General features: G+C 37.9%; 1 protein-coding gene across 3 annotated transcripts in view; it reads left to right on the plus strand.

Moving 5' to 3' along the window:
• The first annotated feature begins 8,220 nt into the window (after window positions 1-8,220).
• Window positions 8,221-13,111, plus strand: part of ERCC6L2 (ERCC excision repair 6 like 2) — a 76,993-nt gene continuing 72,102 nt past the window's right edge. Inside the window, exons 1-3 of one of the 3 annotated variants that reach the window (XM_058168249.1) lie at window positions 8,221-8,243; window positions 8,475-8,561; window positions 12,331-12,755. In XM_058168249.1, the coding sequence (XP_058024232.1) occupies window positions 12,402-12,755 (354 nt within the window). In that variant the 5' untranslated portion in view covers window positions 8,221-8,243; window positions 8,475-8,561; window positions 12,331-12,401. The other 2 variants (XM_058168248.1, XM_058168250.1) reach the window with 2 other exon arrangements.

Raw genomic sequence — 13,111 nt, forward strand, 5'->3', positions numbered from 1 at the left:
GCTGCAGGGCTGGCATGCTGTTTTACCCTTTCTGACAGGAAAATGAGTAGTTAAAGATCATTTCGGGAGCTGTTCCAGCTTGTTTTTTTTTCTTTTGCCACCCACTGCAAAGCTGCAATAGCAATTATCCAAAATATTCTAGGGAGGCCCTCCTTGGCACAATGTTGCTCCACAGGCCAAGATGGAGCACTCCTATTTAATTTCATATACATTACAAGTTTTCTTTACAAGCTCAGAATACTGAAGCTCACTGGCTTAGCAGAATTTGAATACTGGCTAAATGCCACTCCAAAGAATAGTACTTTGCAAAAAGATTGTGTGGTCTGAATACCCAGGAAAATAATAGACTTTCAAAACCCCACACATTATTTTTAAACTGCAAAGCCAACACCCAGAAATTTTAAAAGCTGTGGTTTATGACAAAGGGATTCTACAAGCTGCAAGTCTTTTTGCCTAGAGGCTCTAAAAACACTGTCACAAAACAATAGCTTTGAGCTATTTCTTGGCTTTAGATAGGAGGGGATGAAAATGGAAAATTGCTGGAACATATGCAGCCCAATCCTAGGGGTTCACAAGTAAGTCCCACAGAATTCAATGGGATTTATTCCCACGCAAGCCTTTTTGAATTGCAAATTTATACAATGCTTTCATGCACAATCCAGTAAAAGGGCACTATCAGCCTAATGGAAGGAATGTTTTAAAAAACTTCTATATAATAATGTAAAACACCCTGAAGTTATTATAAAATAAGTAAGAATTCAGGAGTGGAGTAATTACAGCATGTTGTATCAATAATCAACATGTGTCTTTAATTAATTAATTAATTAATTATATTCAACAACATGCATAACAGACCCCAATTCTAGAAAAGTTTGGGCAGGCTACAACAAATTTCAATTAAGTACATTGTAACTTAAGAATGTAGGCCTATGGCCTATTTAAATATCTTTTTTTTTTTTTTTTATTCAAAAAGTTTTACAAATTTTTTTTTTCCCCTTTCCCCCCCTCCTCCCCCCTCCCTTCGCAACCCCCCTCCCCCCCCGACTTCCCGGAACGAGCACAAGGTATAGTTAAAAATAAAACAAACATATGCTAAAAATTTTTCGTCCCAACTTAATTATACCCCTACAATCATCAATTCCTAACTTCCCCCAAAAGCAATCAAAAATAATACATCATAATCATTCAAAAACAGTCTGATAACTCTTAGTCTGATATCTACGTTGAATATAGTCAATCCATTTTTTCCATTCCTTTAAGTTTCATTAAAATCCACACATAACATTTCTTATCTTCTTAGTTGCACAGACTGTTTGAAATTCCATTCGTCACTTTCACTCCCGTTCAGGCGCCATCTTTAAGAGTCAATTAAAACAAAGGAAAAAAAAATTCTCTTTTTTCAAAGGAAGAAGTCAGGAAATCAAAAATACTTGCAATCCAATAATTGTCCGCTGGCACTCATTCCGTCTGCTTAAAGAGATCCATAAAGATAAGACAATTAGCAGAGATGGACACTTTCTTCTTTTCCTGCTTTTGCAGGCACGCACTGAAGTCGGAGTATGGCAGGAATATTTATGGGACCCGTCGACCCTTCAGGGCTCTGCTTAATTAAAACAAAGCCTCTGGGGGGGTCTACCAACATTTCCCTGCTGCTCTTATCTTTCCCCTTTCATCCAGGGAAAAAGATTAAAGCCGGCTTTTCCTGGCTTTTACGATGTTCAGTGCGGAGCCCCTTTAATTAGGGGCTCAGCGAAGAGGTGGAGCCACTGGAAGTCCGCCTATTTAAATATCTTGATTGTACACAGCATGTCCTTTTGGAAAAACATATAATAATCAAACTTACTTATATAATAATCAACTTACATATATTTACTCAGAAGAATGCTTGACTGTATTAAATAAAGCTTGTTCTCAGAAAATTGTACTTAGAATTGATGCCAAATTTTTGTCCTGGTGAAAAAGTTCTTTTGTCGCATGAAATTAAATTAAAACAAGTATGTATTAATTATCAGTGAAAATATAAAAGCTATCCATTGTACCTATAAATCTGTCTTTTAAATTTATTTCTAATTTGTCACCATAAGTGGAGGCTCAAACTCATGTGCATCTGTTTTTACGTGGTAAGATTCTATTTACTAATGGTTTGAGTCACTGAACTTTATTTCTGATTTGATTAAAGATATTTTAAAAAATATTATGCCTAGTATAACATCCCATTCTGTTTCTGAAATTATCCTGCAAAAAACTCAGAATAAAATAAAATAACCTGTTGGATAATTAAATTGATCCAGTGGAATTAGTCACTCACATAAGTTAGAGTAATTTGTCTAGACAAAAACAAACAAGAGCATTCCACATAAATATATTCAATAAATTGAATAGGAGGAGAAGTATCATTGTACAGTCTTTATTCTTTGCAATAGTGTAAGCAAAGTGCTTCTGTAATCATCTATTTATAGCCAATATTTATTTAAAGACAAGATTTCTTAAAATCATCCATTAAAAGATAACATACAGAAATGAATCAGTGGAATAAAAAAAAATTCAGGACTACTCTGGCTGAAGAGTGCGAGAGCCAAACTGCATTGCCTCTTGAAACAAATCATTAGAATATAGCTGCTCTGACTTCAGAATGACCATCATTTGACCCTAAATGTCTGGTTACCTACCGTAGTTGTTATGGAAACATATAGGTTCATATTTCCTCTGTATACGTAATCCAGTCAGCCACTAACTTAGTCAAGCAACAGAACCCAGCAGTGGTTTTACAGCACACAATCACACTAAGTGGGGAGTTATCTCAACTAATTCCACACACACACACACACACACACACACACACACACACACACACACCGAAAATGCCTAATATCCCATGAGCAGGAGGGCACTGTCAAGGCTTTATAAGTAGTATAACAGTCCTTTCCCCATTGGCTAGGCTGGACTAGTAGATAATGTTTGGCTACTAAACATATTCAGACTTTTTGACATATATTTTGGTGCCCAGTCTTAGCAATAGAATCTATAGCCAAGTCGCTTCTTTTTTCAGCTCTTTTTCAGTTGTTTTTCCCATAGACATGTGCATATGCATATATATATATCTATATATCTGCATGTATTTATATCTATATATGGATTAAACCTCTTCTTCGTGGCCATCTTGTAACTTCCTTTGGATCTTGACTCTGAAGAAAAGCATATCAGCATTTTATTATTATTATTATTATTATTATTATTATTTATTTGATTTTTATACCGCCCTTCTCCCGAAGGACTCAGGGCGGTGTACAAGCAAAAGTAAAAAACAGGCAATACAATGTACAATTTAAAATGCAGATTAAAAAACTTATTTTATAATTGGCCTAAAAAGGTTTAAAATATATAATAAACTAAAACCCCATTTAAAATTATTAATAGAAAATTTAAAATCAATAAAATTTAAACCAGCCCCGCGCGAATGAAAAGATGTGTCTTCAGTTCGCGACGGAAGGTCCGAAGGTCAGGTATTTGGCGTAAACCCGGGGGAAGCTCGTTCCAGAGTGTGGGAGCCCCCACAGAGAAGGACCTTCCCCTGGGGGCCGCCAGCCGACATTGCTTGGCGGACGGCACCCTGAGAAGTCCCTCTCTGTGAGAGCGTACGGGTCGGTGGGAGGCATGCGGTAACAGCAGGCGGTCCCGTAAGTACCCAGGCCCTAAGCCATCGTAATTACTCCAATAAAGGCTGAACTTTAATCTTTGTTTATATGACTGTTGTGACCCAGGCCCAAGTAGGAAACTCAGTCCATGAAAAAAAAAACTTTATTCGAACAGCTGAGAATTACTTCATTCCCAGCGTAGTTCAACTAAATTAAAACAAATTCCTCCCAACACAAATTCCTCAGTCCTATCACAAACCTTGGTCCAATTAGGCAAAGTGCCAAAGGCCTTTCTTGGCAAATGTTCAGAAGTCACAAAAATAAATGCAAGACGTAGACGAAGCAGAAGACGAAGCTACCAACGTTGTTTTCTGGCAAAGCCCAAACGCTGTTGCTGGTCTGTTTTAAGCCTTATGGGAGGGGCCAATCATCTCTTGGCCCTACTCCTGAGTTGTCTTTTTTGCTTGAGCTGCTCTTGCCTTCTGGCAGCTCTTCTCATGAGTGCATTAGGAACAGGCTCCTCCCCGATGGCCCTGGCCTCACCTCAGCCTCATCAATGTCCGACTCCGTGGCCAGCTCCGCAGGCTGATGACGGACCACAACAACGACTTGAAAGTGGTCCTGTCCTGACAGGTTTTCTTTAGGACTGTTTAAGGGCAGTACTTTTGAATTCATTTATTTGTTCATTTTAGTTATATAACCACCCATCTTATCACCATGATCCCAAATCACGATGGCTCACAAATAACAATAAAACAGTAAAAAGCATAAACACAATTACAAAAGCTCTGATCTCTCCCAAAAGCAACACACCCCAATATACAGGTACTCCTAATTTAATGACACTTGGGATCAGGAAGTCCATTGCTAAGCAATGTGATTAAGTGAAGCATCATGTGGCCACAATTTATAATGTTACTGCTCACTTCTTCATCGACTGTTGGAAACTAGCTATGTTCACACAAGTGGCAATTGCATGACTGTGGAATGTGTTGTAAACACCTGCTGGTTGTGAAGTGCTGGAATCTTGACCATGTGACTTCAGGGATGCTGTGATGGTTATAAGTACGAGGAGGGTTTTTTCCCCGTAACTTTGAATGGCTACTAAGTAGATCAGTCATTAAGCGAGGACTACCTGTATTCACAAACAACTTCATGCGCTCCAGCCTTACTCTGTCCCAATGCTTGTGGAAAAAGATGGGCCTTTGAGCATTTCTGAAACACTTCACGTGCTCTACTTGGAATCAGCTATTGATGAGAAAGATTGTTATAGGTAGTACTCAACCTACAACCCCAATTGAGCCAAACATTTTTGTTACTAAGTGAGATATTTGTTAAGTGAGTTTAGCCCCATTTGACAATCTTCCTTGCAATAGTTATTAAATAAACCACTGCAGTTAAATTAGTGACCAGTTGTTAAGTGAATCTGGCTTCCCCACTGACTTTGCTTGTCAGAAAGTGGCAAAAGGTGATCACATGATCTTGGGACACTGCAACCGTCATAAATATGAGTCAATTACCAGGCATCTGAATTTTAATCATGTGACCATGGGGATGCAGCAACAGTCGTAAGTGTGAAAAATGGTCATAAGTCAGTTATTTCACTGGCCTTGTAATTTCAAACAGTCACTAATTAACTGTTGTAAATCAAGGACTATCTGTACTTGGGTGAGTGGGACTAACAGCCTGGCTGGCATGTGAGATGGGGAGAGAAGTTTAAGTTGAATCAGGAAAGAGCTATTCACTGCTACTCACTTGTCAACCAATCAGTGTTTAGAGATCTAAAGATGCTATTGTTGCTAATATTGTTAATTAAATGCTGAAATTGAGTCACAAAAACATTTCAAAATTAGAACAGCTAGCTAAAGATGAACGTAAGCCCTTTTCTGAGGATGAGACAAAGGCCATGCTTTGAGGACATATCCTCTATAAGTGGGTTAGTGGCCGGGGTGAAATCCAGCAGGTTCTAACAGGTTCTGGAGAACCGGTAGCGAAAATTTTGAGCAGTTCTGAGAACCGGTAGCGGAAATTTTGAGTAGTTCAGAGAACCCGTAGCAGAAATTTTGAGTAGTTCAGAGAACCAGCAAATACCACCTCTGGCTGACCCCAGAGTGGGGTGGGAATGGAGATTTTTCAATATCCTTCCCCTGGAGTGGGGACAAATGGAGATTTTGCAGTATCCTTCCCCTGGAGTGGGGTGGTAATGGGGATTTTGCAGTATCCTTACCCTGCCACACCACCAAGCCACGCCCACCAAGCAACACCACACCCACCAAGTCACGCCCACAGAACCGGTAGTAAAAAAATTTCACCACTGGTTAGTGGGCAACTTCATACTATAGTTAGTGGGCCATTAAGATGAGTTCTTAGTTTAATAAGGCGCAACTGCATTTTTGGGGCAGATTTTATTCATTTGGGGGGTTAGTTATGTTTTTCTCTTTACTGCACACCCTCTTTGCTGCCCTTGAAGAGGAAAAACCTCACATGCTTCATTTAGGTTTTTTTTTAAATTTTATTTTGTCACAACAGTATACGCAAACATTGACATAAAACAACAACACACCATATAAACATATATATAAGCAAAAGTATGCAACAACTATATTAATTTGATATAATGAAAGGGAACAATAGGACAGGAACGGTGGGCACTTTTGTGCTCTTATGCACGCCCCTTATAGTTCTCTTAGGAATGGGGTGAGGTCAATAGTAGACAGTTTTTGGTTGAAGTTTTTGGGATTTTGAGAAGAGACCACAGAGCCAGGTAGTGAGTTCCAAGCATTAACAACTCTGTTACAGAAGTCATACTTTCTGCAATCAAGATTGAATCAAATTTTTGATTTGATTGATCAGTCAAAACTTGATCAAGTTTCCTGGAGAAATTGGGAAAACCTCTGCTGTTCAGAGTAATAAATGAAGAAAAAAACAGATTTGCTTTGCCTGAGAGGCTGAATTCCATTATAAATGCTTACTTTCCTCCAACTTTTATGGTGGGGTGGGTTGGATGCCTTTAAGTCAGTACTGACTTCTGGCAGTTGCCAGGACGTATTACTGCAGTTTTCTTGGCAAGATTTCCAAAGCTATTTGCCACTGCCTCTTTCTTAGGGCTGAGAAAGAATGACCTAAGGTCGGTTCCCGATTTGGCTTCATACTTAAGATAAAAGTAGACCTCACTGTCTCCTGGTTCCTAGCCTAATGCTTTAAATGCACTGAAAGCATATGCATCAAGACAAATTCCCCCATCACACTTGGCCAATTAAAAGAATATCTATTCTATTCTATTCTATTCTAAATTGTATTAGAGCTGTATGCAACGTAATTTCATTTTAATGCATGCCAATTAGTGTACATTCAAAGTGACAATAAAGCATTCTATTCTATTCTATTCTATTCTATTCTATTCTATTCTATTCTATTCTATTCTATTCTATTCTATTCTATTCTAATACAGCTCGCCTGTTTGGAACCCTCACCACATCTCTGACATCAATACAATTGAGCGAGTCCAGAAATATTTTACAAGAAGAGTTCTCCACTCCTCTGAAAACAACAAAATACCTTATCCCACCAGACTTGAAATCCTAGGCTTAGAAAACTTGGAACTCCGTCGCCTTCGACAAGACCTAAGTTTAACTCATAGAATCATCTATTGTAATGTCCTTCCTGTTAAAGACTACTTCAGCTTTAATTGCAACAATACAAGAGCAACCAACAGATTTAAACTTAATGTTAACCGCTTTAAATCTAGATTGCAGAAAATATGACTTCTGTAACAGAATCATCAGTGCTTGGAATACTTTACCTGACTCTGTGGTCTCTTCCCATAATCCTAAAAGCTTCAACCAAAAACTTTCTACTAAGGGGCGTGCATAAGCGCACAAACGTGCCTACCGTTCCTGTCCTATTGTTTTTTTTTTCCTTTTCTTCTTCCTATATATATGCTTATACCTCCTTATATTTACTCATATATGTGTTTATATACTATATAATCTTTTGTATGATACCTACATATATTGTTGTGACAAAATAAAATAAAATAAATAAATAAATACTATTGACCTCACCCCATTCCTAAGAGGACCATAAGGGGCGTGCATAAGCGCACAAACGTGCCTACCGTTCCTGTCCTATTGTTTTTTCTTTTCTTTTCTTCTTCCTATATATATATTGATGCTTATACCTCCTAATATTTACTCATATATATGTTTATATACTATATAATCCTTTTTATATGATGTTGTGACAAAAATAAATAAATAAAAAAAATAATAAATAAAAAAATAAATAAATAAAACTATTCTATTCTATTTCTACCACTGCACCAAATCGGCTCGCTCTTTTCCCCGCATGGAGACAAAAAAAGGGTTTTAGAGTCACCTCGATACTCTTAAAACGTTTGCGCAGCTACAGACCGCCAATCCTCAGAAAAAGGTTTTTGTTTTGTTTTTAAAAAGAGTCCTATGTAGGCTGCATCTCCTGAGAAGTGACTCTTTACGATTATATATCTATGGTGATTTCCTTTCGAAAGTAGCGTAGCTCAGCCAACGAAAGCCCTGCTTGAAGGTGTTCTCGCGGGATTTCATCCGCTGCGACGAGATGGTGGTACCGGTAGGAAAGCGGTGGGAAGGGGGGATTGTGGCAATGAAGCGAGCGGCGGTCACGGAGGTTGGGCAGGGCTTTTCTCAAACTTTAAAGAGACGTTTTAGAGCAGAAACTCGCCCGAGAAAAGATATTTCAGAATATCGATCTTTTAATGCGGAGATCCTGGCAGCATGAGTTTATTTACATGTATCCTAATGTCTTGTTTTGCTTCTGACCTTTTAAGCAAATGTCTTCTAGGACTGTGCGCCTAAATACACTTGTGTGTGGGGTTTGCTGCCTTCTGAGGGCTTCATTCACGAAGTCGGCGTATAAAACCTCGATGAAGTAAGTTAAAAGGTTGGAGAACAGTTTCTACCTCGCAGTGCGCCTTTATATATATGCATGTATATATATGCATATATATATGTGTGTATATATATGTGTGTGTGTGTATACACACACACACACACACACACACACACACACACACACACACACACACACACATACATATGCACACACACATACACTTTTTCAGAGAGAAAGGATGGGCGATCGGATAGGTGAAAGGATTGACTCCCACCCTCCCAAAATGTATGCCTGAGACACCCTAAAAGGGTACACAGGAACTTGCAAGGGTGATCATATCTGGCTTTAAGCATATCTGGATAAGCAGTAGGTAGCAGCAGGTAGTTTATAATGTTTTTGTGTCACTTTGTCACAATGTTGTGGTATTTGGATGATTGCAAGCGGGTGATGGCATCTCAAAATCAACTCAAATGAGACCCCAGTGTTTTTTAAAATTGCTTTCCTCTGTCTCGTGCATTGTTTCTTAACCCTAGTAGCTTTGAGGTGTGTGGACTTCAACTCCCACAATTCTTGTGCCAACATGCTGGTTGAGGAATTCTGGGGGTTGAAGTCCACCCATCTTAAAGCTGTTAAAAGTTACGCACTGATCTAATAAGACAGAGTACTGTATAGACACCTCATTATTTGTAAGACAGCAAGAAGAAGCCAAACAGGAAAGCTTTCTGTGATACTTTAGAAGGGTTTGCTCAACACGTTAAATCTGAAACAAATCAATTTTACCTTACTGTGTTGTGCAAGCTACTCGTATGTTGAAGTTTATAGTTTAGGTAGGTGTTTGGAAACCCAGAAAAATGCATTAGTTAAAAGCATGATGAGCTGTATGTGTAAAATCATGTGTGAGAACAGGAATTATGTTTTGGGAATATGTCTAGTTGAATCAGTATGAATGTGTTATGACCAAATTCTGACAACATTGCATGAGTTGCTTGGGCTTTGTTTTCATCTCAGATTCTTTCCCCACATAGTTTATTAGCTATTGAATAGGTGGCATGTAGTTTACTAGCTGTTGTCTAGCAGGTGGCAAATTAAATAAAGATTGCCTTGGTTAATATTGGATGTGAGACCACTAGGAAATCACAGAACTGTGGGCAAGATTGGAACAAAAACAAAACAAAACTAGAAGGCAGAAATGACTTCTTAAGTACTTGTGCATTGCTAGCAAGTAAACAGAAGGCTGTGTTGCTAAGAAGTGAGATCAGTTTGTGGGTGTCTTTAACTTATTAATCAGTGAAGTATTTATAATTGTCTAAGTCTTGGTAGTAATGAGATCTAAGCTGGGTATTGACGCAGTAATAGTAATATGATTTTGTCAATAGCACAGAGACATTAGTTGGCTCTAATCTGGACATATTTTACAATCATGTTTTTAAACAATCTTCAGGATATTCAAAGTATCAAAGATTGCTCTACTCTGTGTGTGTTTACAACCATCTTTCTCTAATGATATGTTCTGGATTTTAATGGCAAAAAGTCAGATCCATTCGCATTGTATTTGCTATGCCCTTTGCCTACCTGTTTTGGATTTTTAAAATTTTTGGTATGGGTTTTGTTTGATCTTTGATGGCATATCTATTGTTCCTTTAATTCCCCCCCCCCATTTTATGAGTATTTGGAGACATATTACTACATGTAATTACGAATATGTGAGTTTTAGAGGTGGGTTATATTTTATTACCTTGAAAGAGAGAATACAGTAATGCTGGAATCAATGTTTCAGTTTTATGTAAGGACATAAGAGATTAACAGTAAAATTGTGACTATTGCATTTTAATTGCTATCTAATTATAGCATTTTAAATTCCTCATTTAACACCTGCAATTAAGCCTGGAAACTCCCTTGGTAAGCAATGTATTAATTAAGTGAAACATTATGTATTCTGCTTTATTTGCTAAGCGAATCACCTGGTGTTGTTAAGAGGGACATCACATGATTGGCCCTTTGCAAGTTTCCTTACCAGCTTCTCCATTGACTTTCCTTGTCAGAAGTCTGACCATGGGACACTGCAACAGTTGTAAATGTGTGGTGGTTGTGAAATGTCCAAATCATGATCACATGAATGTGGGGACACTTGGATAGCCTTATGTTCAAGGTCTGATGGTAAAGCTACTATTTCAGTGGTGTCATAAGTTTGAACAGTCACTAAGCAAGGCAGTTGTTAATTGAACACCACTTTATTTCTAAAACAAGAGAAAGTCAGGACTTTCCCATTGATTTTCTGTTCTTTAGCAAGAAAATTCTTCGAAAACTGAACAGAATGGGACTTTGAATTCAGAGCTGAGGTGGTGCAGTGGTTAGAGTAGATAGAGCACTGCATGCTACTTCAGCTGACTGCTAGCTGCAGTTCAGCAGTTCAAATCTCACCGGCTCAAGGTTGACTCAGCCTTCCATCCTTCTGAGATTGGTAAAATGAGGACCCAGATTGTTGGGGACAATATGCTGACTCTGTAAATTGCTTAGAGAGGGCTGTAAAAGCACTATGAAGTGGTATATAAGTTTCAAGTGCTATTGCTACTATTATTTAGAAATAGAATGGTTGTTACTGGGGATTGAAGGTAAAAAACTCTAGAAAAAAATTCTAATACATTCCTGTAAGACAGTGACTTGGATTCTCCATTTTAATTCTTCATCCACCTTCTTTGCCAGCGATGTGGTTAAGAATTAGCTCTTCATAAAACTCTGAAAACAAAATCCTATAACCATGGTCTTTGCTGATATCTGGCCTTTCTAACCTGGAAAAAGATTAAGAAGAACATGTGCAAATGTATACTATTATGGATAATGTGGAATAACAGGAGTTTTATTAAAGATGGTGATGGTGATGTGGGCAATTTTAAAGAGAGGTTAAATACATTCAAGGATTATAAAGTGGTAATTGGTCTACTGTTATTAATGCTTATCTCCAATATCAGAGGCAGCAGCTTTTTCACAGCAATTGGTAGCAGAGGTGAGTTTCACCAGGTTCTGACCAGTTCTGGAGAACCGGTAGCAGAAATTTTGAGTAGTTCGGAGAACTAGTAGTAAAAATTCTGACTGACCCCGCCCCCATCTAGTCTCTGCCTCCCGAATCCCAGCTGATGGGTAGGAAATGGGGATTTTGCAGTAACCTTCCCCTGGATTGGGGAGGGAAAGGAGATTTTACAGTACCCTTCCCCTGGAGTGGGGTGGGAATGAAGATTTTACAGTATCCTTCCCCTGCCATGCCCACCAAGCCATGCCACGCTCACAGAACAGGTAGTAAAAAAATTTGAAACCCACCACTGATTGCTAGGTGTTATGAGCTTCAGCATCTGTTTGTATTGTATAGAGAAAAATAGTATAAGTCTTTGGTTGGTAATCTGGTACACTTCTTAATGTATTTACTCAAAAACATGTTTATGGGCATTTCCACATATAAGAGTGTTATTCTATAACATGCAATGTTGTCTTTATTTTTATTTTGTGGCATTTATCCTTTGAGAGTTAGCTTAGACTATTCTTTAAAATAAGCTGAAGATTATGCAGTAAACACATAATGAGAAATATGCATTTGTCTAATTGACAATTTTGGTTATTTTAGTGGTTTATTTATTCAATTGTATATCTTGCTTGAATAATGGATAATGGATAATGACCAAAGCTTAGTACTTTGTGTACATATTTACATTCCAGTGTTATTTTCAGCAAGGATTTCTTTCCAAGTTTTGTTGCATTGCTCTACTTTTTGTTCAGTCTGAAATGTTATTTTCTTTGCATGTGCTTTTAACAGACCAGTGGCATGTTGGAGATAGATGTCTTGCACCTTTTCCTGAACTTTGGAAGTTTTGCGATGCTACAATAATGTCTTTTGAAACAAATAGCAAGGGGAAGTGTTTTGCCTCAGTTTCCACCAGGAAAAATCAGGAAGAGAAAATACTTACAACCAAACTCTCCCAGATCAAAACAAATAAAACTACAAAGAAGAATTTAATATTCGATGATGAAGATTTGGAAAAGCCTTATTTCCCAGACCGAACTCTACCATCACCGACAATTGCCTTTGAGCTGTCCAACAATGGGGAAGAGATCCCTTGTACAATTAATAGATACCTACGTGATTATCAAAGAGAAGGGGCCCAGTTTTTCCATGGACATTATGTTCGTAAAAGTGGGTGCATTCTTGGAGATGATATGGGGCTTGGGAAAACGATCCAGGTATTTCTACCTCCTTCTTTTCCTCTAAAAGTCCTGACAATATTTCTCAAATTGAATAAAGCATCCAAATTATCTATTTAGAAAACTAAATTGTGTAGATCTTCACAGTGCAATCCTAAGGGAGGTGAAGATGAAATGAAGCAGTTGAATATGAGTAGAATTTTGTTTTTCTTTGTGAGTTTTTTGCTATCTTGTGTAGTATATTGCTTCTTGCATTATTTTTGATGGGTAATGAATTAAACACAGCAGTGACAAGTTGGCATAGAATTTAGGAGAAGCCTTTAAAAGAATTTTAAAGTTTTTTCCTTTTCAAAACATACCATACTGTTTAAATCAAGTAATTGTAATCTTATTTT

Source organism: Ahaetulla prasina, chromosome 2 (genome assembly GCF_028640845.1).
Source record: "Ahaetulla prasina isolate Xishuangbanna chromosome 2, ASM2864084v1, whole genome shotgun sequence".
NCBI lineage: Eukaryota > Metazoa > Chordata > Lepidosauria > Squamata > Colubridae > Ahaetulla > Ahaetulla prasina.